At 53.8% G+C, this 27,001-nt stretch overlaps 1 protein-coding gene across 5 annotated transcripts; it reads left to right on the top strand.

The window, feature by feature from the left end:
* Positions 1–26,644, top strand: LRSAM1 (leucine rich repeat and sterile alpha motif containing 1). Of its 5 annotated transcripts, XM_050980974.1 has the most exons (25): positions 1–453; positions 4,462–4,644; positions 5,804–5,860; positions 7,469–7,513; positions 7,957–8,034; positions 8,832–8,900; positions 9,458–9,542; positions 10,766–10,887; positions 12,555–12,645; positions 13,582–13,712; positions 14,308–14,337; positions 14,922–15,044; positions 15,131–15,270; positions 15,802–15,846; positions 16,823–16,893; positions 17,644–17,743; positions 18,441–18,528; positions 19,155–19,229; positions 20,642–20,722; positions 22,580–22,675; positions 23,211–23,309; positions 24,343–24,474; positions 24,855–24,936; positions 25,102–25,250; positions 25,710–26,644. In XM_050980974.1, exons 2-25 carry the CDS (start codon positions 4,573–4,575, stop codon positions 25,833–25,835), a joined length of 2,187 nt encoding a protein of 728 aa, XP_050836931.1. In that variant the 5' UTR covers positions 1–453; positions 4,462–4,572; the 3' UTR covers positions 25,836–26,644. The 5 variants fall into 5 exon arrangements, with proteins under 5 accessions (XP_050836931.1, XP_050836932.1, XP_050836933.1 ...); XM_050980975.1 differs by lacking the exon at positions 20,642–20,722; XM_050980976.1 differs by lacking the exons at positions 16,823–16,893; positions 17,644–17,743.
* Positions 26,645–27,001: the final 357 nt, after the last annotated feature.

Consider the following 27,001-nt stretch of genomic DNA (forward strand, 5'->3'; position numbering starts at 1 on the left):
AGATAGATAGATAGATAGATAGATAGATAGATAGATAGATAGATAGATAGATAGATAGATAGATAGATAGATAGATTAGATAGAGCCAGCCCTGTTGCAAAACATGGACTATGTGGAAGGGCGTTGAGGCTCTGTCAGGGGCTGCTCAGGGCACCGGTGGAGTCCCCGCCCCTGGAGGTGTCCAAGGAACGGCTGGCCGTGGCGTTCAGCGCTCTGCGCTGGGGATTACGCGGGGATCAGTCCCGGGCTGGACTCGGTGATCCCGGGGGATCGTTCCCATCCGGGACAGTCCTGGAATCCCGCGGCCCGGCGGGGCGGTCCTCCGGCCGCCAGGGGGCGCACGGGCGCGGCGGGCAGGGCGCTGCGGCCGGGGCGGGGCGCTCTGGCCGCGCCGCTCGCTGGTGCCGCTGATCACGTGAGCCGGCGGGGAGACGGCGATGGCGGCGCCGAGCGGTGAGCGGGGCTGGGCTGGGCTGGGCTGGGCTGTGGGACCCGCTGGGGGACACTGGGGCTGCGCCGGGCCGGCATCGGGCACCGCGCCTCGGGAGTGCTCCTCGGAAGGGCCCCGGAGCAAGCGGTGCCCGGAGCTGCGTGGTGCCCGTCTCGGAGCAGGCGCTGTCCTCGCTCACTGTCGCTGCTCTCCCCAGGTGTCGGGCCGGTGCCCGAGGGCTTCGAGCCACAATCCCGGCAGCGCCGACTCAGTCCTCCATCCTTCCGAGGTTCTGGGCCCTCGGGCACAGAACGGCGCTGTTCTGGATGAGGGAAGGGTAAAGAAGACGAGGAGCTTGGAAGCTGCTGTGTGAGCCTGGGAGGGGGACCCGCAGAGAGAAGAATAGTGATGGTGAGGGAAAGGAAGGACTGAGAGGCAGAGCTGGAGTGGTGAAGACGAGCGGAGATTTGTTCCAGGGCAGGATCAGGCTGTGGCAGGAGTGGCAGCTCCAGCACAGAGAGCAAACGATGCAGGACAGCGAGTTCCAGAGCTGCAGTTCAGATGCTGCCTCCTCTGGGCCTGTTCCAGTGCCTGCAGGGCTGGCTGGTGACACCCTGTCAGACAGCCAGAGCAGCCTGTGGCTGGCTGCTGACACCCTGTCAGACAGCCAGAGCAGCCTGTGGCTGGCTGCTGACACCCTGTGCCCCCCAGAGCCAGGCAGCATCTTCAGGAGCCCACCCAGATGCTGACCTTGGCTCACTGCTGCCTCACTGTGCTCCTGAGTGTGTTTTCCCAGACTAAATAAAACATCTTTTCTTTCCACATTCTCACCTTGCCTCCTTACAGTGCCCAGATGAATTTATGGTGTCCAGAATTTTTTGAAATTCTGGCTTCTCCCAGAGCTATGTCACTGTGTTTGAATTACAGTTGTTAGTAAAATGAAACGTTTGGTTTTATTTTGCTGTCATCCACCATCACCCCAGCAGCTGCAGACTGGGAAACACCCAGCAAACATTCTGTGCCCTTCCTGAGTGTGTGGCTGTTCCTCAGGCAGAGCTGGTGCCTGCAGGGAGCAGGCGGATCAGGATTGGTGTCCCTGAATGCTCACTGCCTGCAGATATCAGGGTTTGGTGTCCCTGGGTGCTCACTGCCTGCAGGGATCAGGGTTTGGTGTCCCTGGGTGCTCACTGCCTGCAGATATCAGGGTTTGGTGTCCCTGGGTGCTCACTGCCTGCAGATATCAGGGGTTGGTGTCCCTGGGTGCTCACTGCCTGCAGGGATCAGGGTTTGGTGTCCCTGGATGCTCACTGCCTGCAGATATCAGGGTTTGGTGTCCCTGGGTGCTCACTGCCTGCAGATATCAGGGATTGGTGTCCCTGGGTGCTCACTGCCTGCAGATATCAGGGGTTGGTGTCCCTGAATGCTCACTGCCTGCAGATATCAGGGTTTGGTGTCCCTGGGTGCTCACTGCCTGCAGGGATCAGGGTTTGGTGTCCCTGGGTGCTCACTGCCTGCAGATATCAGGGTTTGGTGTCCCTGAATGCTCACTGCCTGCAGGGATCAGGGTTTGGTGTCCCTGGGTGCTCACTGCCTGCAGATATCAGGGATTGGTGTCCCTGGGTGCTCACTGCCTGCAGATATCAGGGGTTGGTGTCCCTGAATGCTCACTGCCTGCAGATATCAGGGTTTGGTGTCCCTGGATGCTCACTGCCTGCAGGGATCAGGGTTTGGTGTCCCTGGGTGCTCACTGCCTGCAGGGATCAGGGTTTGGTGTCCCTGGATGCTCACTGCCTGCAGATATCAGGGTTTGGTGTCCCTGGATGCTCACTGCCTGCAGGGATCAGGGTTTGGTGTCCCTGGATGCTCACTGCCTGCAGGGATCAGGGTTTGATGTCCCTGGGTGCTCACTGCCTGCAGATATCAGGGCTTGGTGTCCCTGGATGCTCACTGCCTGCAGATATCAGGGTTTGGTGTCCCTGGATGCTCACTGCCTGCAGATATCAGGGGTTGGTGTCCCTGGATGCTCACTGCCTGCAGGGATCAGGGTTTGGTGTCCCTGGGTGCTCACTGCCTGCAGGGATCAGGGTTTGGTGTCCCTGGGTGCTCACTGCCTGCAGGGATCAGGGTTTGATGTCCCTGGGTGCTCACTGCCTGCAGGGATCAGGGTTTGGTGTCCCTGGGTGCTCACTGTCTGCAGGGTGGGTGCTGGCCTGGGCACAGGCAATTCTTTCAGTAATGTAATAAATAAAAATTACATGTAGTGGTTGCATGCCAAGGGCCTTTTTCAGTCCTGGCTGCTGAGTTTGGTGTGTCTTCACTAAAGCGAATTTCCACTTTTGAGAGCTATTCAATGCATGTAACAAATCTCTGATCCTTCATCTTGTGACCCCTGGTATGATTCTTTTCCTGTTCACTGTCCTTCATGTCTTTATCTGTTTTCTTGGGTGAAAACTGGTGATTTCCCACTGTCCTCATGACCAAAGAGGTCTGGGTGGAATAGGGAAGGGTGAGGTGGGACAAGGGCATGCAGAAATGCTCAGCAGAGTTGAACATGGTCACCAATTCAAGTATATCCTATTGCAGGCACCTTTGCCTTCTGCTTTCTTGTCTTGAAATTCTCCTTTTGTTTGTGCCTCTGATGTCTTGCCCTTGGTTCTGCCCTGCATTTCCCTGACAGTCAGCTTCCCTTCTTGCTCAGTCCTTTAAGTTCTCCTGGGAGCTGGCTCTGAGCAGCATTTCAATCATCTGAGCTTGTTTAAGAGGCAGAAATTGGGATGGCAGGGAAGGAGCCACAGAACTGCTGGAGATGAGTTTGTAGCCACCTCCTGCTGTGGCCCATGCCTCGTCCCAGTGAGTGCTATGACAGCAGGACAGGGACTCAGGATGTCTCTGCCTCCTTGTTCCTGCAGTGAAAGGAAGAGGGATGAATTATACTGAATTATTTTACTTTTGCAGTGAAGATTTATCTCTGTAAAGATTTTACAGAGGTTTTGGCAGAGCTCTCCCTGCTGAGGGAACCTCCCTGGCTGGATCCTGTGAGTAGCTGCTCCCGTTTGCAGACACGGAGCTGGCAGAGAACCAGCACCTTATGTGCAACCCCTGAGCTCCACTGAGCCCTGAGCTAAGTGTAGCTGTGCCACTTCCTGCTCCACTGGTGAAGCAGTGCCTCTTTTGTGCTGATGTTTAATTGCTAAGATATCTTAAGTGTTTAAAAAGTCACTGCAAGTGTTTAAAATGTTTCTCCAGGTTCAGGGCTCGCTGTTGCCCTCCTGCTGTTCTCTAACTCCCAGCCTTACCTCCCAGCCAGGTCCCTCTGGGAGCCCCTGTTCAGCTGCAGCCCCAGCTGAGGTTCTTTGTGCTTTGCCCATTTGTGCCCCCTGGTCCTATGCAGCCACAATAAACCCCTTTTTCTCCTTGATGTCATTGCTCAGCTGGCCCCATCTCTTTTCCCGCATCCCTACTGGTACCACTCCTTACCAGCTGCTCTCCCCATTCCTTGTCCAGCCACAACTTTCTGCCTTTCCCTCAAAATCTGCCAACAGCTCCTTTTCCTCCCCTGCTGGGTCAGAGCCCTGTCCCAGAGCTGCCTGGTGTTTGTTCCCTTCAGCCACCTGCACTCCTGATTCCACCTTTTGGCATCTTCCTGCAACCAGCCTTTCCTGTCTCAGGTTCAATTTCTTTTCCCTCACACTTGAACCAACTGGAATCCTTGTACTCAGTTTTTATTGTGCCAGAATTGACTTTGAGTTTAAATAATTTGGGTTTTATCCCTGGTACTTGATTTCTTGATTCAGCTTTTTAATTTTTAATTCCTGGAGTGGACCCTGCATTTCTCTGATCCCTCAGCAGTCTTTCTCTGTGCCTATCCCAGGGCTAACCAAGATAACCAACCCTTCTCAGACCACAGCAGGGCTTGAGTTCCTCATGTTTGTATTTCCCTGTGCTGGAACTGCCTGTGGGATCCAGCTAAACAAAGACCTTTGCTGACACATTTATTTTCTTTTTAATCTCCCCCCCCCCCAACTCATTAGGTCCCAGTTCTGCAGCCCAGATTGCCCAGCAAACACAGAGCCCAGGATCCCTTAGCCTTTCTCTGCAGTGACCATCTGTGCCCCTGGACAGAGGCAGGGGCAGGGCTGAAGATGCCTCTCTTCTCCAGGAAGAAAAAACCCAGCGACGATGCTCGGAAGCGCCTTGAGTACCAAATGTGCCTGGTAAGCACTGCCAGGGTCATTTCTGTTCTCCATACCTGATCCTGACTCCATGTGATTTGGTATCCCTGCATGACCAGTAGCCATGTTCCATGAGCAGTAACTGTATTCCTGATCCCACTAAGAGGGCAGGTTTTCTCCCTAATGCACCTCAGGGAATTTCTGCCCTCCCCATCTGCCTTTGCCCTCCCACCCCCACGTCCCCTTGGTGCCACTTCCATCCCTCTCTGTGTGGTTCCGTGGGGCATCCTCCATCCCACCCCACCTCCTGCCAGCCTGCAGCAGATGGGATCTCAGCTCTCCTTTCTCCTCCATGCCCCTTTGCCCTTGCAGATCTCCCAGTTTGCTTTTCCTTCCAGGGAACCTGTGACTTCCCATCACATCTGCCTTGCCTTGTGCCTCCCTTTTGCTTTCCATTATTCTGATCTTCCTGCCACCCTGAGGATTAACTCATTAGATGTTGCTGTTTGTTTTCCTGGAGAAGGATTTCACCAGGGTGCTCTGGCCCAGGGAATCTCCTGGGGAAGGGATGAGGAGGGGCTGAGGGAACTGGGAAAGGGCTCAGCCTGAAGAAGAGGAGGCTCAGGGGGGACCTTGTGGCTCTGCACAGCTCCTGCCAGGAGGGGACAGCTGGGGGGAGGGGGGAGTGCTCTTCCCCCAGGGAACAGGGACAGGAAGAGAGGGAACGGCCTCAGGCTGTGCCTGGGGAGGCCCAGGTTGGATATTGGGACATTTTTTTTCTTGAAAAGCATTGTCAGACATTGCAACAGACTGCCCAGAACAGTGGTGATGTCACTATCCCTGGAAGTGACCTAGAGGTGTATAGATGTGGCTTTGGGGACAAGGGTGAGTGGTGTCTGCCCAGGTTCATTGCTGTTAGCAGCTGCATTGGATGGACTTGATTTGAACATGGAAAATACTTTGGAACAGAATCACAGAATCCCAGACTGGTTTGGATGGAAGGGACCTTAAAGCCCATCCAGTGTCACCCCTGCTATCAGGAGGGGCACCTTTCCCTGTCCTAGGCTGCTCCAAGCCCTGTCCATCCTGGCCTTGGACACTGCCAGGGATGGGAGCCCACAAACTCTCTGGGCAAGATGCAGCAAGAGGTGCTGTATTTTTGCATGGTCTGATTCTCTGGATGTGTTTCTTCCCTCTCCAGGCAAAAGAAGCTGGTGCTGATGACTCCCTTGACATATCCAGATGTGAGCTCTCAGAGGTATGTCCTCTACCTCTGACCTTCCAGTCATCATTCACAGCTCTGATTCTGTGTCTGCTTCTTGGTACCAACTGTCAGATTTACTATCATGCCTGTGAGCCTTGAGGCAGAAATTGTTGCTGCTCCACCTTTTCCTCTATCTCCTGAGTTCTGAGGGGCTTCTTCCCTGTTTTTTTTGGGTTTTTTTTTTTTTTTTTGTTTTGTTTTGTTTTGGGTTTTTTTGTGGTTTTTTTTTTGGTTTTTTTTTTGGTTTTTTTTGTTTTGTTTTGGTTTTTTTGTTTTGATTTTTTTTTTTTTTGGTGGGAGTTAGCCTGTTCTGTCTCATTCAACACCATTTATGTCCTGGGAATCCTATAGAAGGGCAGAGTGGTCTCATACCCTCCACCAGTACCTTGTTTGACCCTAGTTTGGGACCTCATGGCTAAATTTTGCTGGTCCTGAGGGAATTGGTGTGCCAGAGGTTGAGTATTTCTGATCTTAGAGCTACATATTCGGCCACCCATGGTTGTTTTTCTGTGTCAGTGAAAATCCCAATCTTGCTTCCAAGTTGCTGGATAAGGATGGAAGTCTCACTCCCGGCTTGGCTTCTTTTATGGCAACCAATTAAATGAGAAACAATCTGTCTGCTGGTGTGTGGGCAGGCAGTGACAGAGTGCCAGGCACCCAGACACAGCTTTTCCTGCTGGCAGCCAGGCCAGCCTCAGGCAGAAGCCCATCTCTATCTCACTTCTCATTTTTATTCCTTGTCTCATGCTTCCAAAATGTTGATCCTGAATACAGGGTGCCCTTGCCAAGCAAAGTGTGGAGATTTGACACCATCCTGGAGAGGAGAGCTGCCTGCTGTGCAGTGTGAAATGGCTTTGCTGAGACTTTTGGATGTTTTGTTCCAAGCTCAGGAGCCACCAGCAGCTCTGTGTGGGTTGCAGGCTGTGTGGGACAGCCTGGATGTGGCAGGGTGGCAGACAGAGGATCCACCCAGCCAGCTCCACTCAGTGCCACAGCTAATCTGGGGTGCCCAGCAGCTCCTTTTGGACCATAAAACTGTCTTGTTGTTCATTTTCATTGTTGTTTCAATAAAGGAAGTGAGACATCAATTTGGTTTTACAGTTAACCATGGAGTCTGGCTACTGCTGGTTTTGTGCTGCAGGGAAGGTCACAGTGCCCAGCTGTGCCTGGCAGAGGCTGAACTGGCATCTCTTTGGTCTGCCTGTCCCTTTCCTGGCACATCAGGGACACTCTGTCCTGCCTGCTGCTCACCTCTCCCTCTCAGCACGCTGCAGAGTGGTTGTGAGGTTGCCAAAGCACAGAATGCATTGCTGTGATGAGAAAGCTGAAGCTTTGCCTGAGCTCATCTGCACAATGAATATTAAATCACACAAGGCTTGAAGTCCTGCCTGAGCCTCAGTCTGTTCTGTGGCACTGTTGTGTCATGGAGAGCCACTGGAAGCTGTTTAAATGGAAGCTCTCTGAGAAATACTGGGCCCAAATCAGAGGGCAGTGATTTTAAGAATCACTTTTATTTTCAGTCTAGCTGTTCACACTTAGAGGTGGACAATGTAGAACTGCCTAAAGGAGAAGTCTGACATGACTATTTTTTATTGTTTTTAGGTTCCTTATGGGGCCTTTGCAACTTGCAAGGTCTTGCAAAAAAAGGTAATGTTGTAATAAGAAATTATTAAATAATTCTATTAATATGCTTAACTATTGTTGTCATGTTTGGTATGACTGTGTGTGGTTGTTTTATGGTGGTCCAGAAGGAATTTTCTTGTCAGGAATTTGTCCACCTGGGTGATACTACATAGAGAGTATTTTGAATCAGATCAATCCTGTCTGTGTTTTTTACAGTTAACTTCTGCCAGGAAAGAAGAGGTGGTTTAGCCCACCTAAGAGTATTTCTCATGTGAGGAGCTGGGCTCTGGTTTAGATCTCATGTAAAATGTTTGACCTTCTCTGACAGTCCATTTCCTACTGCAATGTTTTATATGATACTGAATAAGATACTGAGCTCTTATACAGCCTCCCCAGTTCAATCCCAACAGAAGTGTTTGTTCTGGTGTCTCTTGTGTTTATGTGACAGTGGGGTTCTTCCTCCCCAGGTGCTGATTATTCATACCAATAATCTGACATCCTTAGTTCCAAAGTCCTGCAGCCTCCTGAGTCTCATAACTGTGAAGGTAATTGTGATTCTTAACAGTTCAACTGCAGCCTATTTTCCTTGGATTTGAGCTGCACTAAAACACACCAGCCCAAGCAAATCCCTCCTGGCTGGCTGGCTTTGCCAGGGATCAGTACCAGATGTGACACCTGCCTTTTCTGGGTTCAGCTCCCAGGCTGGCAGACAGCAGCCACTGAGTGGTTTGTGTCACATCACCATTAGTCCCACATCATTTTTATCCCCTTCAGAATCCCACAGTTTCTCCTTCATCAGCCTCACTGGTGGTGATGGTCAAGCAGAGCTGGGTGTGTTGTGGGGTAGATCCATTTCTCCCCTGCTCTGGAGGGTCACTGGAATGGGAAGGAAACTGGTGATGGGTGTACAGAGCTGTATCTCCGTGGTGCTGGGATTCCCCAAGAGGCAGAGCCATTTCAGCAGCTCCACAGGAGGGAGGAAGGTCTCCAGGTCTAGTCCCACCCTCTCCCTGCATTGCTGTTGCAGCAGTTCAGCTTCGAAAGAGCAGTTCAGCTCACTGATCCTGCAGAAATTCCTGCTGCCAGCCTGGTTCCAAGGGAATGATTTATCCAGTTGGCTCCTCCAGTTCTCCCTCACCCTCAGTGTCACTGTTCTCCCTTGTCTCTTGTTTGTTACTGATGCCTGAATTTCCAGAAGACCTCCAAGAATTAAGTACCCATGTCCCCTGGAAAACTTGAGCTGCTTTTCAAAGTCCCCATTGGAAGCAAAGTAATTTTCATTGTGAGAGAATTAATGACTTTTGTTCCCAACCTTGTTTGGTGACATCATCTGCTTTTCCAGGTTCTGGATCTGCATGACAACCAGCTGGCATCACTTCCTGCTGATATTGGTCAGCTGGCAGCTCTTCAGGTGAAAGATTTGCAGCTGCATCCCAGGTGTCTGTACAGGACATGGAAAAAAGGAGGAAAGGAGCAGGAGAAGAGCAGGAAAAGCCAGGCTTGGTTATGTTCTCCAGCTTGGTGCAGCTCAAGTGGCTCCCATGGCCATGCAGATGCTCTGAGCAAGCAGAGTCCTGCTGATCTCCCCAAACATTCAGGTTTTGCTGTTCTCCCTGGGGTGGTTACATTGAGAACCCAGAGCGGTGTCTAAGGGCACACTCAGGGTCTCTCTGCTCAGGGGACAGCTTTAGGTGAGAGCTGGAGCTGGGGAGGGCTGCCATGGACACTCCAATTCCCAGTTCCTGCATCTGGATCCAGCAGCAGATGTTGGTGGTGAGCAGGGTTTCTCACTGACCCTGGTAGCTTGGCGTTCCCTTCATCCTGGGCTGGTGGAAAATACAATTTTTTAACCCTGAAAGTGCTATCTACAACCAATTTCAAGTTGTCTGAAAGTCCCAGCAGCACAGATGTGTAGAAGACATGAGACTTGGATAAATATTTTTAATATCTTTTCTGTTAATACCTTAGGTCCTAAACCTTGAAAGGAATCTTTTAAAAAGCCTTCCACAATCTGTAGGAGACCTTGCACAGCTCCAGGTCCTCAATGTGAAAGGTATGGAATGGGATTGCTCTGGACAAAGCACATTTATTATCTGGTCATTCATTATCTGGTGAGCTGCATTAGCAATTATTCCTTTCAATCAAGACAAGCACCATATGGTTTACACTCTGGGTGCTGAGGAGGAACACAAGGAAGGTTTGGATTCAAATAGTTGGCAAGGCAGGAGACATGATCTAAGCAGAAAATGTGTCAGCCTCAAGCCCTCCAGTAAAGCAAGCAGAGCACTCAGCCAGATAAAGTGAACTACAGTTGGGTCCCCCAAGACCCAGAGCTGGCTCCTGTGAGCCTGTGTGTCCCCACCAGCCTTGCACAGCCCAGGCACAAAGGTCACAGCTCTTTTCCAGACTCCTGGACATTCCCCAGCTATGCAGTGCCATAAATCTGGGAAAAAAGGAGATTTAGTTATGTGGAGCTGTTGGTGATACAGGGAAGGCAGTGGTGAGTGAGAAGCTTGGGAGGACAGCTCAGATCATTGGCTGTCTGTCTGTCTGTCTGTCTGTCTGTCTGTCTGTCTGTCTGCAGCACTTGGGCTCTGAACCTGGGGGGTGCAATCTCACACTCAGTCCCCTTCCTCCCATCCCTGGGACTTAGGCCAAGGGAAGAACATCCCATGTTTCAAGTATTCTCCTGGTAAATAGCACAGATCCAGCCTGCAGCAGTGACCTCAGCTGAGGAGATCTGGATCCCAAATTGCCTTTGGTGGGCAGTGCCATCCTTTGAGTCCCTGTGTGACCTGGCACAGCCCCATCCCTGTGGAAATGAGCTGTATGTGTCGTTATGGATTGGTGTTGGAACAAATGAGCTTGCTGGCTCCTGCTTTGGGAAGGTTGGAAAAGGAGACTCAGGGCTGACCTTATCACTCTCACAGCTCCTGAAAGGTGCCTGTGCTCAGCTGGGGCTGGGCTCTTTCTCCAGGAATTGACAGAACCAGAGGACAGCCTCAGGCTGCACCAAGGAAATATAGGCTGGATATTAGGAAGAAGTTTTTACAGAAAGAGTGATAAAGTTGTGGAATGGCTGCCCAGGGAGGTGTGGAGTCCCCATCCCTGGGTGTGTTTAACAAAGCCTGGATGTGGCACTGGGTGCCAGGGTTGAGTTGGGGTGTTGGGGCTGGGTTGGACTCTGTGGTCTTGAAGGTCTCTTCCAACCTGGTCATTCTGTGATTCTGTGAATTGTGTGGTTCCATGGTTTTAGCTGCCTTTCTGTCCCTGCAGGGAACCAGCTGAGGGCGCTGCCCGGGAGCGTGAGCGGCCTGCGGAGCCTGCGGGCTCTGGATGTCAGCGGGAACGAGCTGCAGGAGCTGCCCCGGGGGCTGGCCCACGCCCGCAGCCTGCAGGTACCCACCCTGGGGCCAGCCCTTCCCAGCCTGCCTCCCTCAGCTGGGAATAAATCCAGCCCACGAGGGGATTGATTTCTGTAGGGTCTGGGCAAGATACCCTGCAGGGAGTTGTAACAGGGCTGTTCACACTGTCCACAATGACTTTTCTGTAACTGCTCTGGTCTTTTCTGATCATTTTTACCATTTAATCTGATCATTTTGTCATTTAGCTCTGATCATTTTGTCATTTAATTGTGACAAAAGTGATCCCCAGAGAGTGAACCCCTGGATTTTACCTTCCAGAGCTGTATTTAAGAGCACAAATCCTGCTTCTATCACCCTGGCAGATCTCTAACTTGTTATCAGCTTTCATGTGTTTATGGCTCTCTGAAGTGCACATTCAGAATGGGAAAAGCAGCAAGACTTTTATGGATATGTTGCCTTCTGGCTGCCAAACCTGTCAGTACTAAATGGTGCAAGTGTGAGGCAACAGGGCTGGCTCAGACACCAGCAGGAAGGTGTGAATAAATGCTCTCCTGTCTCACACAACATTTTTCTTCACTTCTCATGAGGATAGCCTGAGTTGAGGCATCTGTGAAGCTTTGCCCCCTGTGCTTGGCAAAGTGGTTCCTTCTAGGCCTTCCTGCTGTGCCCTTCCCTACACAAGGCAGCATTGGGTCCTTTGGTGGCCACAGAAGGACAAAACAAGTGGCTCCTCCCCTCATTCTTTATGGGATTCCTCTCCATGCCCTGGTATCACCCCTGCTCCCATGCTGAAGGGAACTCCTGCTATGGAGTAGGGAATGTCTGTAGCTGAGAAGTGCTCTGACCTCTGGTACCTGAAGATGAAGTGCCAGTGCCTGCATGAGGGGAATGTTCAGTGAATGCCAGCTCTGAAACTTCCAGATAAGGGGCAGTGGAGTGACCTCTGAAAGGTGCCAGACACCCAGCAGGGATTCTGTGGAAACCCAGGGCACTGGGAATATTTCTCTATCTGCTCTGGGGTGCCCTGACCCCCAGAGGAGCACTGACTTTGACCCTCATTCATGGAGAAAGTTTCCTAGACTTCAAGACAGACTGGAACCCACAAAAGTGTGAAATAGATTATAGAGAGCAGTGTAGGTGTGTCACCAGGTGAGAAATTGAGGTTTTGGAATTTTTAGTGTGTTGTGGATGAAAGCAAGATTGAGGGCACAGGGTGTCATCCTGGGTTTCTTCTTCATGCTTCTTCTTCCTTCTTCTCCATGGATTTGGGTGGCATTTTGTAATGGGGCAGAAAACTCTGCATTGTAGCTCTGTGGGATCAGTTATTGGGTTAAAAGGGAAAATAATCTAGGTGTCAGTTCTTAATTGGATAGTTCAGTCTTAAAAGACCTTGTACTAAGAGATTGTTGGCCATTTTGTGCCTTCTAATGAAAAGCTGCTGAACTCACAGCAGTGAGACTGTTTTACTGATAAGAAATAATAAACACTTGAGTTCCAACATGAATTCCTGTCTCAAGTGCCTTCAATCCAGACCCAGAAAAAGCAACGACTGATACTGCCACAGGATTCAATACAGCCTCATGTTTATGTTAGGATTTAGGGTAACATGAAGTAAGATTTTGGGGAGCTGCAAGGAGAACTGCAGCTGGCCTCTGTCTGGACTCAGAATAACCTGGAGCTCTGTGTGTTCTGTTTTGGAGACACTGACCCTGGATGCCTCTGCCATGACCTACCCACCCCCTGACATCTGCAGTGCAGGCACAGAGGCCATCCAGCAGTTCCTCTGCAAAGGTAAGCCAGGAGCCCCTGGGCTGTGCCCAGAGATGGTGTTTCTGAAGAATAGACATGGTGTGGGCTCTGCTTGGGGTGGTTGCTGATGCCCTGCACACCTGGTTACCTGTCTTTGTTGGCAAACAGCACAACAGGAGTCCTTCCCTGAGCCCTGCCACACTGGAATGCAGAGTGGTTTGTTAAAAATCAGAGTGGCTGGGTCAGGCTGTCTCAGTGGCCATAAGAGGTCAGTACATCTCCTGTGGTTATTTGGATTTTCTCCTGTGGGAGGATTAGGCATTGTCCAGCTGTCACTGCCTTGGGACAAGGAGAGAGACTCAGGAGTCACTCAAGGTCCCTGCTGCCCTCATTTTCTCTGAGGAAGGACCTGGGCCCTGCAGGTTGTTAGGAGAATGGTGAAAACAGATGGAAAACTCAAACTTACAGATAATATATTGGGAGTTTGTATTTGTGTTCAATACAGAGCTTTGGTGGAGGTTTTATGCAGGGGAAGTGCCTTGCCAGACATTGGGATATTCCCTGAAAAAACAGGACAGTCAGAACTTATTTGGTCTGGGCAGTAACATCTGCAGCCCTGCAGAAGTCACCAAGCCTGCACGTGCAAGTGTACAGGATGTGTTTGTGTCTGAACAGATCCTTGTCCTGGTGGGGATGGAGTTGGCTCCACCTTCCTCCCAGAGCTCCTTGTCCAGCCCCACTGAGCTGAATCCTGGTAGGAATGGAGTGGCCCCACCTCCCCCCAGAGCTCCATCATTTTTTGCCATCATTAAATGGCAAAATGAGCCTCAGCTGGAGGAGCCCTGCCAGGCACTCCTTGGTGTGTGGGCAGAGGGGGCACGGCTAGAAGCAGTCCCACACAGCAGCCAGCTCACAGCCATGGTGCCAAGGAGCTCTTTGAGCCTCAAATGTACTTATTTTGTGTCTGGTGCCTTGCAGAGTGTGGAATTGCATACTACCCTCCCTCAGAGTACCTGCTCCCCACGCTGGAGAGCGATGGAGGAGGAACTTCAGTGGATGGGCTGGACAGGACAGTGGAGAAGTACCTGGAGGAGGAGAGGGAGTGGCAGGTGAGGCTCTCCTGTACCAGAGGGTTTGGGATTTGTCTCTGTGCTCCACCAAAGCATCTCACAGCACTTGGCTCAACATCCCTCATCACCTTCCCCTCCATGAGTTGTGTCTTTTGGGATCGAGGGAGCAGCCAAGCACAGTGTGTGCAAGAGTGGCTCGTCCTTCCTCAGCTGGGGCTGGTGTCACCACACTTACTCTTGGAAGACACATCCCAAAGAACTGTCCCCATCCTTGAAAGCAGTGATGGAGCCAAGGGACAGGGGGTCATGGAGTGTGCAGTGTGTTTTTGGGGGACAGCAAACTGCAGAAGAACCTTGTGCTTCGCAGCCAAGTGCTAGACATGTTCAGCCCTACCTGGGAAAGGGGAGGCTGGGCCAATAATTGTGGTAGCTGTGATAATTGCTCTTTGGCAAGTGCAGAGTCACTGCCTTTGCCCCTGGAGAAGCCTGAGTGACTGGACTTGGGAATTGTGTTGCTGTACCTTTGGTTGATGTCTTCATCTTCCTCAGTATGGGGAGACTGTACTGTGGAATAAAAATAGCTACATCATAGTACTTCTGGAATAAATGTCTGCTGATATTGCTTATTTTTCAGAACAAATTCTTGGATTATGAGAAGAGGAAGGTAAGGATCAACTCCTGCAACTGCTTTGTCTGCAGCCTGAGTCTGCTTCTGGTTTTTGTTTTCCATCTTTTTGTTTCTCATTCCCGTCACCTGGCTGCACTTTCAGTTTGTTCTTTTTGTTTCCCTGGTCTCTGTCTCTTCCCCTGTGCATGGCTCACTTTGAAACAGCCAGAAGCTCCTGCCTTGCAGTTCCCCAGTGCCCTTGGCTCAAGCTGCTCGGGGCTGGCTGCTTCCTTCAGACAAGGGAGTTCTGTGCCATGTGGAGCTGAACCCAACCTGCATTTTGGCTTCCCTGCACGTGTTTATATTGGCTGGTTTGGTATCAGTCAATGCCCAGGGAATTCAGCTCCATGACATGAAAGAGTTTGGAGATTGTTATGAAGGGAGCAGCAGCTTCTGCTTCCCAGTTTTTGGGTTCCTAAGGAGAGAACATTCCCCTCCCTTAGACAAGGCTCCTGTTGGCCCCTTTAGCTTCCCTTCTTCTCTGCAAGGGACTCCTATCCCTTGCTTTGCCTTTTTGTCAGAATATGTTCTTGCTGGGGAAGGAGGTTCCTGTCATTCATCTTTCTTCTGATTCCTCTCAGGAAAGAAAAGCGCAGGAGAAGCTGGAGTTTGAGCGGCGCCTGAACATGGGGCAGCGAGAACAGGCCCTGCTGGTGCAGCAGCTCAGCAGCCACAAGGATGAGATTCTGCAGACAGTGAGAGAGGTGGGTGTGCTGGACAGGGCCCTTCCAGGGCACCCACTGCCTTCCCCAAACTCACCACCTCCTCCTGCTTTCCCTGCTCTGGGCAGGAGCAGCAGAGGCTGGAGCAGGGTCTGTCGAAGCACCAGCGCTGTTTGGAGGAGGAGAGGCTGAAGCTGCTGCAGCAGCTGAAGGACACAGAGCAGGGCATTGCCAGCCGGATCCAGAAGCTGCTGGAGGACAACCAGAGGTGGGGTCCCAGGGGGTCTTGCTCTGATTTTGTTTGTCATGTTGTTTTGAGCAGTTCACCCCTGAGTGTTTCGGACCTGGTCAGGATTGATGTCTGGAGGAGCTGCCTTAGCTCCTGGACTGCCAAAGACCCATTTAAAGCATATGGAACCTGCAGCTTATAAAAACTGTTTCACAGATGTGTGATGTTGGGATTTTGCAGTGCTATGGAAGAAATTCAAATTCCTCATGGAAGGTGCAAATTTGAAGTGTTAAGGTGCCCCTGCCTGTGTCTGCTGGGTCTCCATGTGAGCTGGTGCTGATGGGAGGTGCCCAGCCTGCTGAAAGCTGCTCTGCTGTGCCTGACAGCAAAACTGTTTTCTCTCAGGCACATGGGGGGGATTGTTGGGGTTGGTCTTGTGCAGGGCCTGGAGTTGGATGATCCTTGTGGGTCCCTTCCAAGTCAGGATTCTGTGACTGTGATTCCGCTCTGGGGGACCAGGATGTTCTACTCAGCTTGATGAAAACCTTTTGTTTTATCTTTTTTTTTTAGGCAAAAACAATGTTCAGACATTTTGAAGTCCTTGGAGAATGAGAGGTGAGTCTCTGAAATAAACTTGTCTGAAAAGAGGTAAGAAGCTGGGAAGAGGGCTGGGAGCTGCCTTTCAAAGTCACAGTCTGAATCCACCCTAAGTCAGGTGAGGTTCCTCTCATACCTACAACTGGCTCTGGTCACTATTGGAGGCAAGACACTGGACTCGGTGTGCCTGGTCCTACCCAGTTTGGCACACCCACTCACAGGGTGATTTTATCTCTTTTTCATCTCTGAATGGTCCTAAATAATAAGTTTGGGAACAAAATTCTGTGTTCCAATATCAAGGACCAACAGAGATCCTCCATCTGCTGGCAAGCAAGGCAGATATGAGGGTGTTCCAGCAATGTATTCAGGCTGGGAGGAGCAGGTGGGAAGCAAATCTGCCATTGAGCCAACACTCTGAGCTAACTCTGCACCAAAAGTGACTGTCCCCAGCTCTGCCCTGCCTGTGAGCTGCCCCCTCCCTTCAGCCAGCTGTGCTGTGGCCCAGTAAATTGGGTGAACATCATCCAGTTGTTTGTCAGACTGTTCCCCATTCACACCAGCTCCTGACCTGGTAAATGGTGGGGAAAATGTGCTGGAACAAGGACAGGGGTGCTGGGCAGGGAGGCCAGGCTGCTGCCTGCAGTGGCACTGCTCACTTGGGCCAGCTGTGCCGGGCTCATCCAGCCTCAGGAGAAAGGAAAGCCAAGGAAGGATCTGGCACTGTTTGGGAAGAGCATGTGCACATTGTGTTGATGTTCTGTCTCTCAGAAAAATCAATTTCTCTGTCTAAAGCCACTGTCCTTGTGGTTTTGAGCGAATGTTGTCTCCCATAAAACTTAGAGGTTCTTCGCCAAAAAATCACCGAGCTTTGGTGTCTCTGATAAGCCCAGCTTCCCTGAGCAGGGTGAACCTGCCCAGCCTTGAGGCTCTGAGCTGGGTGGGTAGAAGAAAAGGGATCTTTTGAAGGAGTGCCTGAAGTGTTGTTTGTTGGCAGAATCAGGATGGAACAGCTGATGGCAATAACCCAGGAGGAGACAGAGCAGCTGCGCAGGAGGGAAGTGGCCTGTGAGTCCAGACAGGTCCTTGGGGAGATGAGGTGAAGGGTCTGGGACACCAGGAGCAGCTGAGGGGGCTCAGCCTGGAGAATAAGAGGCTCTGGGAGGACTTTCTCACTCTTTACAACTCCTTGAAACAAGGGTGTCTCCAAATTGGGATCAGGCTCTGCTCCCGGGGAACAAGGGACAAGAGAAGAGGAAACAGCCTTAAGTCCTTTCAAGACAGGCAGAGCCCATCTTCTCTCTGCTCCCTGTGACAGGGACAGGAGCCAGGGCACGGCTGGGGCTGGGCAGGGCAGCTCAGGCTGGAGCTCAGGGCAAGGTTCTTCCCCCAGAGGGTGCTGGCACTGCCCAGGCTCCCCAGGGAATGGGCACAGCCCCGAGGCTGCCAGAGCTCCAGCAGCCTTTGGACAGTGCTGCCAGGGATGCCCAGGGTGGGGTTGGTGCGGGTCTGGGCAGGGCCAGGGGCTGGGCTGGGCGATCCTGGTGGGTCCCTTCCAGCTCAGGATATTCTGTGATTCTGTGACTTCTCTTAGCACTGAAGAGGTGCAGGCACAGGCAGAGTGGAGTTTGCTCAGCTCTTTTCCCAATAAAGAGCCACAGGTGGGTGGGTGTGCTCTGGAATCAGTGAAATGGGAAGAGCAATGAGAAAGGAGCCTCTGTTGGTTGCAGTGACTGCAGCAGCAGTGGTGGGTGAGTCCTGCTCTGCACACCCAGGCCAGGCAGGCACTGACACCCCCTCTGTCCCCTCTGTCCCCAGCTGCCATGCAGCAGATGCTGGCTGAGACCTACAAGAACAAGCTCCTCCAAGTGACCTCCGAGTCTCGTCGGCAGGACCTTGTCAGCCAGGCCTGCTCCAGGTGCAGGGGCTGTCTGGGGCTGGTGGTGCTGCTGTGAAATCCCCTTCTTTCAGCAGTGTAATTCCCATTAAACCAGGACCCTCTGGAGCTGCTGGAATGCAGCAGGACAGCTGTAACAGCACAGGACACTGCAAATTAAACTGTCAGACTGCCTTAAATGAACCACCTTCTAATGACCACCATTTGCATGTTAATCACACTGCAGGGGAGCTGTCACTTTTTGCACTGTTTATTTTCCCTTATACATTCTGCTAAATATGGAGGATGGAGTTAGACCAGTTGTATTCCTGTTTCTTGAGGCAGTTCAGTGCCAAATTGTAGCCCAGAGCTGCTCGCCTCACCTCCCAGGCTGCCTCAAGGGTCCTGGGTGTGCATAAGTAGCACATGAGTGTTGCTGAGCATCCTGGCTCACTGTTTACAACAAGATGAAAAATTTTAATCTGCCAACATCTGGAACTAACCAAAACCAGCCTTGTGAGCCTGTGACCTGCTCTGCAGGGCCACAGGAGCCTGTGGTGCAGGTTTGGTTTGGGTGTAGGGAAGGAGGTGTTAAAGTTGTGGCCTTCAGCTGTGCAGTGCCACTGCTCTTCCCCCGTTCATTCAGTAAGAAATTCCTCCTCCTTCATTCCCCATTGCCTGCTTTTCCTCTGAGCCCTAGACTCAGCATTAACTCCATGTCACATCCATCTCCTTGCAGCCTAGCTGAGATGGATCAGAAGTTCCAGCAGATCCTGGCTTGGCAGCAGCTGGATCAGAACAAAGCTGTCAGTCAGATCTTGCAGCAGGTAGGCAAAGGAGCAAACTGGTCATGTGGGATGGAGGGAGAGCAGGATCCAGAGGGGGTCACAGGAGCAGCAGTGGCTGAGCTGGGCTGCATGCAGAAGTGATTTATTTAACACTACATGCTAAACTTTGAAAATACGTTCTATTCTGACAAATTGAGTGGTTGAAAAAATTTATTTTTTATCTAGCCAGCAAATTTTCAGAAAGGACAGAAGCACGGACCATGGGAAGCAAAACTGACACGATGATTAAGAGGGGATTTTGAGACAGAAGTTCTGTTTTTTGGCAGGTTTCCTGGGGGACTTGGGACAAGCATTTTCAAAGCTTGCTCTCAGAAGTGCTGGGCAGCTGTGCCCTGCAGCACAGCCTGGCTACTCAGTGCTGCTGAAAAGGAGAGGTGGGGTCACACAGAGCATTCCAGATGAATGTTTGAATAACATTAATATTCCTCTGTGTGTCTCCAGGGTAGGCTTTACCTGTTGGGCTCTCAGCTCTGTTTCAGGACATTGTTGCTCAGAGCAAGCACCACTCAGGGACTTTTACCTGAGTCCCTGCAAGGCAGCAGCTTCTGAGCCCATCAGCAACTGCACCAACCACCTCACTAAGCAGGATTTTCCCTGTCCCTCAGACTGAGATGCAGAAAACTGCCTTTGAAGCTCTCCAGGTGAAGAAGGATCTTATGCACAGGCAGATCAGGAACCAGGTGAGTCAGCAACAGAGGAAAGAGCAACCACCTCTTCAGCTCATCCTGCTGTTTGGAGAGATCCTGGGAGGAAGAGCAAAGTGCTGTGAGCACAGAGCAGGGTCTGAGGACATGGAGAGCTCTGGTGCTGCTGAGAGCTCTGGGACAGAGTTGGGCAGTGTTGGTTACACTCCAGCTCTGAGGGAGGCAGTGTCAAAGCAGGTTTTAGATTCCTGGAGATGGTGGCATTGCCACTCCTTCAGTCACCTGCGCTGGCTCTGGGGGTGATCTGCAGTTGCACCTCTGATGATTCAGGCTGTGTACTTGGCAGGGCTGCTGCTTCCACATGAGCCCACTGCATCTCCATCCAGCACATCAGAGCTGCACCTTGAGCCATCAGTTCACCTTTTCTTTCCCATTCTCAGCCTGCCTTTCTGAGCTCCATTCTGCAGAAGGTGCAGTGATGTAGTTGAGGGGAAGAGCAAGACCTGGTGGAGAAAGTAGGATGCAGGATGATGGAAAAGCGGCAGGGGATGATGCAGGAAGGTGGGAAGGCAGCAGTGGTGCATGCAGGAAGGAGGGTTGCTGGTTTCTGACACAGTGCTCCAGAATCTTCCTTCTCCTGATTTGACACAGAAGAAAAGTCTCAGTTCAGGATTTGGTGGATAAACTTGAGGGCTTGGATATTTTGAGTGCCCCAGTGACCAACCTCTGCTGGGAGCCTGTGACCTGCCTGACAGCTCCCCATCATTGCTTGACTTCACTATAAGGGCCCTGCATTTTGCTCTGTGAACAAAGGGAGTTTGTTCCTTGATGCCAAGGCTGGACCTTTCACCCTTCCCACCCCTCCCACCAGCCTTGATGCCAAGGCTGGACCTTGGGACCCCTCCCACCCTGTGCTGCAGGGGCAGAGCCCTGGGCTCAGCAGGAGCAGCGTGGCCTGGGGACAGCTGGTGGCCTGGCAGAGGGGTGAGCTGAGCTCTCATCTTTGCTTTGCTGTGGGACCTTGGGCAACTCACTTCACCTCTCTGTGTCTCAGTTGTCCCACCTGAAAGAACAGGTGTTGTTCTGAGATTGCTGGAGCACCTGGAAACCAGGGCACTGTCCCAGGAGTCTGAGGTTTGAGCTGGGAGGGCCTTGACTCTGCATTCCAGGGTGGCTGCAAAAGGTTTGGGTGCCCAAACTGATTGCAGTGTGAGGCTTCTGACTTGAGCAGAAGTGTTCAGAGTAGAGAGACAGTTGGAGTGGGGGGACACAGCTCCTCAGGTAAAAGAAGAGGGACCCTCAGCACACACATCAATAAAGGGCACAAGCAGCTCCCCCAACCTCTGGGTGCTCTGCAGTGCTGCCCTTGCCAGTCAGACTTCATTTTAAAAGGGCATAAATTAAAGTAATTTTAAATGTCAGTAAAAAATGTTTCATCTTCTGTTTAGATTAAATTAATAGAAACAGAGTTATTGCAGCTGACACAGCTGGAGTTAAAGAGGCAAGAACTGGACACAGAGACACTGCAGGTACGTGGGGCTTTGGGGCTGCCCCCCACCCTCCCTGCTCTGGGATTGCTCCACCTGCTTCCCTTGCTCCTGGCATTTTCCAGATGGTTTTATGCTCAGTCAGAAGGTCCTTCTGCACAGGACACACCAACCCCTGTGTGTCCTGGGAATGTGGGACATCACTGCTGCTCCTAAACATCCCCAGGCATTCTCAGCAGAGAGACAGAGGAGCCCTGATAGGGCTGGGCAGTTCCAGGTGTGCTGGGTGGGGAAGGATTTTGCAATCCAGTTGTTGGCTCTCCCAAAACCACCTGCCTGCTTTGCATTGCATGTTCTCTTACATTGTGTTGTGTTTTAGTTTTGACATCATCAGCAGTCACACATTGAGGAATGGCAGGTTTAGCTTCAGCAGCTTGGCTTTAAATTTTGTTTTGTGATGATTTGCATCAGTTCTTTTCTTCTGTGTGCCATGTGCCAGGTCAGGTCACCTGTTTAGTCAGCCCACAATCAGTGACAAACAGCCAGGGCTGTCACAGAGCAGTGGTAAGTGCTGGCTTCAGGCAGCAGTGCCTCCCAGCCCTGTCCTGGATCCTTCAGGTGTCAGGTTTGGGTTGTGCTACCTGGACTTGCTCAGCTCCTCTGTGTCACTCTGTGGTGTTGGAGGGCAGAGGGTGGGGACCACCCAGAGTTTGTGCAGGGCAGACCAGGTGTGACCTGGTGAGACAGGAGCTGCAGGGCAGTGCAGGAAGCAGGGCCCTGCCCTGCAGCTTCAGCACCAGGAGCTGAGGAACAAGGCCTGAACACCTGTATCTGCCTGGATCCCCCTGCCCTTGGTGCTGTGCACCCCAAAGGGTCCCTGCTGGGGCTGGAGCAGCTCCTCCTGTCATCAGTTTTCCCTCTCCCTCCCTGGAGGTGCTGATGCTGCCTGCCTCTGTCAGGGCAAGGCAGCTCTGGTCACCTGGAGGTGGGGCTGGCCTGGGAGGGGCAGCTGCTCCACTCTTAACCAGGGGCCTTGACCCTGTGCAGGGTTCAGGTGCTGATCCCAGACTGGACAGGCCTTGCAGCCCCCTGGGACAGTGGAAGGTGTCCCTGCCTGTGGTAGGGGGTGGAACAAGATGGATTTTAAGGCCCCTTCCAACCAAACTATTCTGTTATTCTGTGATCAGTGAAGGTTTCCCCAAACTTTAAGGTGTAACAGAATCCTTGTCCCTCTGTCCATGGGCATCTGAAGTCCTTGTGGCTGTTGGCCACTGATCTCTGCTCAGATATGGGTGAGCTGGGACTGAAGCTGCAGAGGGGCCACATGATGGGACATTCCTGAGCCACTTAACTCTCCACTGCCAAGGAGTGGCTGCAGGGATGCCTGGCCTTGCCCTGCTGTGCTTGGGGTGAGACCCCAGGGGAAAGAAGCATCCCAAAGGCATGGGGACCTCATCTGTCCTGTTCACCTGCAGGACTCCAGACCTACTTTCAGGTGGTCTTTTCTCAGTTGGAAGTGCTTAGAGCAGCCTGGGACAGTGGGAGGTGTCCCTGCCATGGCAGGGGTGGCACTGGATGGGCTTTAAGGGCCCTTCCAACTCAAACCAGTCTAAGATTCCATGATTCTAAGGAGGGGTACCATGAATACTTTTGGCTGAGCTCCTGATGTGGTGAGGAGGAGCTGCTGCAGCCAGGGTGGGCTGGGGCTGGCAGAGCAGTGCAGGGCTGAGGGAGCAGGTTCAGCTGGTTCTGCCCTGCCAGTGCTAGGAGAGGATCTGAGCTGTGGGGCACAGGGATTGCACAGCATGGGACTGCTGTGCGTCTGGCAGGAGCTTTGCTGGGAAGGGGACAGGGTGGCAGCAGTGTGGGGCTGTGGCTGCCAGAGCTCTCCTGTTGCAGGAGGCAGTCGTGGAGCAGCGCCAGGCACTCAGTTGCCTCCTGCAGCAGCTGCTCAAGGAGAAGAAGCAAAGGGAGGAAGAACTGCAACAAATCCTGGTAATAAAGCCCTTCATGCAGTGCTGTGGGTGAGGAAGCATTTGGGTTGGCTGCAGGGAAAGTCCATGGCTCAGTATGGGAGTGAAGGGGAGCAGAGCAGGGCTGTGTCCGGGTCCAGAATCCAATTTAGCCCTAGGAAATTCTAATGTAAACCTGGGGGGCACAGCAGCACTGCCTGCTGCAGCATGGGCACCATCATCACCCTCAGTGACCCTGCTGGGAAGGGAGTGGTCAGCAGGATGAGCACAAGGGATGGGAGTTGTGGTCTTGCAAAACTGAAGATCTGCAGACCCTCCTGAGCCTCGGGAGACCAGGCCACAGGTCCTGGGGCAAAGGGAGCAGAGAGATGCACAGCCCTGTGTGGGGTCAAAGTGGGGCCAGCCTGCAGGAGCCAGAAATCCTGTTTGACCCCCATCACAGTGCTCTGGCTGGCCCCTGCACTGCCCAGGCTGAGGGCTCTCTCCTGTACACCCATCCCTGAACCCCCCTGGCCATGTTCCCTCAGGCTGCTGAATTAATTGAGTTTGTTTTTCAGCTGGAAATGGAGGCAAAGAGCGAAACCAAGCAGGAGAACTACTGGCTGATCCAGTACCAGCGCCTGCTGAACCAGAAGCCCCTTTCCCTGAAACTCCAGGTGCTGCTGCTGCTCCTGCTGCCACTGTGGCTCTGCTTTGCTCTGGGGGGAGGGAGGACAGCCCTCTGAGCTAAGGCTGGGAGCAGGTCACAGAGCCCTCACACAGCAGGTCACAGCCCTCATTCCAGTGCTGCCCACGGTGCTCTGAGCTCCCTCATTCCTGCCTGTGGAGGGGTGGAGCTGCCCAGGTCCCTGTGGAGCCAACACCTCAGCTGTTCCCAGCAGGAGCTGCTATCCCAGCCCCAGACTGCTGGTCAGGAACAGAAACCTTCCAGGCAGGGCTTCTTGTTCCAGCTGAGCACCCAAAGGGCTCTGCTTGGCTCCCCAAATTCCCCTTCAAACACGACTGAGTACAGCAACTCCTGCTCCTGATGGCTTGAGCCAGGAATTCATGCTGGTAAAATCCCCTCAGGGTGGGCACAAGGAGACTGATCTGAGCTCTGCCTGTGCTGTAAATCGGCCTGAGCTGGCAAAGCAGGGCCTGATGCAGACATGGATTGCCAAGGGCATTGTTTCATGTGTGAGGGGAGCTCACAGGGGCTGCAGCTCCTCCCGAGGGGCAGCTCTGATCTCTGCTCTGGGACAGGGACAGGAGCCAGGGCACGGCTGGGGCTGGGCCAGGGCAGCTCAGGCTGGAGCTCAGGGCAAGGTTCTTCACCCAGAGGGTGCTGGCACTGCCCAGGCTCCCCAGGGAATGGGCACGGCCCCGAGGCTGCCAGAGCTCCAGGAGCCTTTGGACAGCGCTGCCAGGGATGCCCAGGGTGGGGTTGGTGAGGGATCTGGGCAGGGCCAGGGGCTGGGCTGGGGGATCCTGGTGGGTCCCTTCCAGCTCAAGGGATTCTGTGGTTCCCAGACCTCAGCATTTTGAACTATGCCCATAAAACACCTGGGGCCAGAGCTGCTCCACCTCTTGGACTTCCAGGCTTTGGCGTGTTTGGGATGCAGCAGAGCTGGAGCAGGGGAGGCCAGGGATGATCACAGCCCCAGGCCAGCTGCTGCCTGGCCCCAGGGGAGCTCATTCCATGTTTTGCAGGAGAAAGGTTTGGAGCAGCAGCTGGTGACCCTGCTGCTGGAGCTCTCTGCTGAGCAGTACGTGCCAATCTTCGCTCACCACCGAATATCCCTGGAAACGCTGGGCACCATGAGTGCCAGTGACCTGGAGAAGGTATGAGGCAGCAGAGCCACAGTGTGGGACAGCACCAGCAGGGATTGTTCCTGTCCCTGCTCAGAATCCACCTGTGCTTGGCTGGATGCTCTGCTGTGTCACCTCCCCACACAGACAGGTGCTTGTGCTGCTCTGCCTCTCCCTGTGGGCAGTGGCTCTTCCAGAGACCTGCAGGGTGAGCTGCAGCCTGGCACCATCTTCCAACATCCTCCAGATGGTCTCTGTAGTAGATATAGCACCAGGGAATTCCTGGTGCCTGGCAGAGGGGCTTTCTTTGGCATGGCCACGTCTTGCCAGCAATGCCCAGGAGTTTTCAGTGTCCCCCTGGGGACATCCCCCTGCTGTCCGTCTGGGGCCAACACCCTCCTCTTTCCCCACAGCTCGGTGTGACAGAGGCTGGTCTGCAGCATGCCATCCTCAGGCGGGCTCGGGAGATCCTGGCCGTGGCCACAACCATCCCAGGTACCCCCAGTTCTTTTCTGCCACATTTTACACTCACAGCCGGTACCTGAGCCTGGAGCAGGGAGCTCTGTGGTTCAGACACCTCCTGTGGGTGTGTGAGGAGGGTAGGCCGGGCTGCGGGGGCGATGGGCAGCGCTCAGGGGACTCAGCTGGCTGCGGTTGCAGAGCTGCGGAAGGCAGAGGACAGCGAGGTCCCTGCGGGGCCTGAGCCCAGCGCTCCCCTGGAGGAGCCCCCGGGCCCCGCGGCCCCCACGGCCCCACCGCTTCAGGGGGACGAGAAGAAGTCGGAGTGCGTTGTGTGCATGGAGCAGGAGGTGAGAGCCGGCACCGCCCGGGGCTGGAGCAGGGCGCGGAGGGAGGGCGGGATCCAGCGCAGCCCTGGCAGTGCCCGGGTGCTCATCCCGCCCGATCCCGGGCACAGCCGGGCTGGGAATCGCAGCGGGGATGGGGAGAGAAGGGCGGGGCAGGGACGGATAGGGCTCGTGCGGGCTCTGGCAGGAGCTCGCTGAGCTCCCCCACCGGCCCTGGGCAGCGCTCACGGGGCTGCTTTGCTCAGCTCAGCTCAGCTCATCCCCGCCCTGTCCTTCCCGGTGTCCCATCGCGCTCCTGCTCGGCACAGCCCAGGCCCCGCACACCCACGGTGGACGGAGATTGGGGTGCGGGGCTCTGCCCCCCACTCTGAGACCCCGCGGGTGTTCCCCAGCTCCCCCGTGCTGGGAGCCGTGTTCAAGGACAGCAGCACTCTCCGTGTCACCTCTTTGTCTCTCCCCCAGCCCGAGATGATTTTCCTGCCCTGTGGCCACGTCTGCTGCTGTCAGGGCTGCTGCGAGCGGCTGCACTCGTGTCCCCTGTGCCGCCACGACATCGCCCAGCGCGTCCGCATCTTCCACAGCGCCTAGGCCGGCCCGGGAGGCGCCGGCCCCGCTCCCGGGCTGTTCCCGCTGCCGCTCATGTCCCTGTGAACAGCCCACGGCCGGCACTGCCCTCCCCGTGCTCGGCCCCGCGCTGCCTCAGCATCCCCCAGCTCCCCGGGCTCCTGCAGTGAATCCCTTCCTGCTGCCCGCCCGCCCTGCGTCCCCGTGCCTGGGTGACAATCCAGGCGCAGCTGTGGCTCCTCCTCTCTGGCAGAGGTGTTTGCCGTCAGAAAGGCCCTGGGGCTCACAGGGACGCGGCGATTGCTTCCAGCAGTGCTGCCCGGAGTGGGGGAGGGAAGTTTCCCGTGGGAGCATTCGGTCAGGACGTGCTGTTCTTCGTGTGCTGACGCTGCCATGCACCTCTGTCATGCCAAAGGTCTGGGCCTTCTGCTCTGGAGCCCCACAGGAGCGTATCTGGGTCTGCAGCCTCAGGCAGGCAGAGCCAGGAGCTCCCCAGCCCCCAGTTCCTGCTCCTGTGGGAGGGGAGAGAGCAATAGCCCCCGGCCTGGAGAAGCCCGTGGGGGTCCCTCATCCACAAAGCAGGCAGGGAGCAGAAAGTGCTGCTGCCACTGGACAGCACTGGGGCAGGGCTGGGGCTGTGCCCAGCTCAGGACCACGGTGTTTCTGCACTGGGGGCGTGGGAACTGCTCCATTGTCATTGGTTAGTAACAATTCCTATCGGAATTGTTCCTCCTCGGCTCTTGAGCCTGCAATATAAAAATGCTGCTACGAGCTCAGTCCCACCACAGCCTTCCCCAGGAGCAGCCATTAAACTGCAGCTGGTTTCTGCTGGAGGTGTTTGCTGCCTCTTTCCTTCTGCAGGGGGGGATGGCTGGAGCAGGGCCGGGGCCACCACCCCAGGCCCGGCTGTCCCAGTGTCACCTCATCCTTCTAATCTTGTCAGAGAAGAATTTGAGGCTCTGGGCCTTCTCTCAGGGTGTTGTTCATCGTGGAGCTGCCCCAGGGATGTCTAGACAGGAGAGACCTTGGACCCTGCGCTTGGGTTGCCTCACATGAGCTGCCCCATGCAGAACATCCCTGTAGGACACGTGTGTGGCCTTGTGGAGGTGGCTCGTGCCCAGTGCCACCAGTGTCCTGGGGACGTGCCACAGCACCAGGGCCGGCGCCTTGGGAACAGCCTGGGGATGTTT

The sequence above is a fragment of the Serinus canaria genome, chromosome 17 (assembly GCF_022539315.1).
Source record: "Serinus canaria isolate serCan28SL12 chromosome 17, serCan2020, whole genome shotgun sequence".
Taxonomy (NCBI): Eukaryota; Metazoa; Chordata; class Aves; order Passeriformes; family Fringillidae; genus Serinus; species Serinus canaria.

Bases quoted from the DNA above. Each gene is read 5' to 3' on its own strand.
- LRSAM1 (XM_050980974.1), top strand. From the start codon at position 4,573: ATGCCTCTCTTCTCCAGGAAGAAAAAACCCAGCGACGATGCTCGGAAG. The intron at 16,894-17,643 runs GTGAGTCCAGAC...CTCTGTCCCCAG, and splicing joins GCGCAGGAGGGAAGTGGCCT to CTGCCATGCAGCAGATGCTG. The intron at 17,744-18,440 runs GTGCAGGGGCTG...ATCTCCTTGCAG, and splicing joins GTCAGCCAGGCCTGCTCCAG to CCTAGCTGAGATGGATCAGA.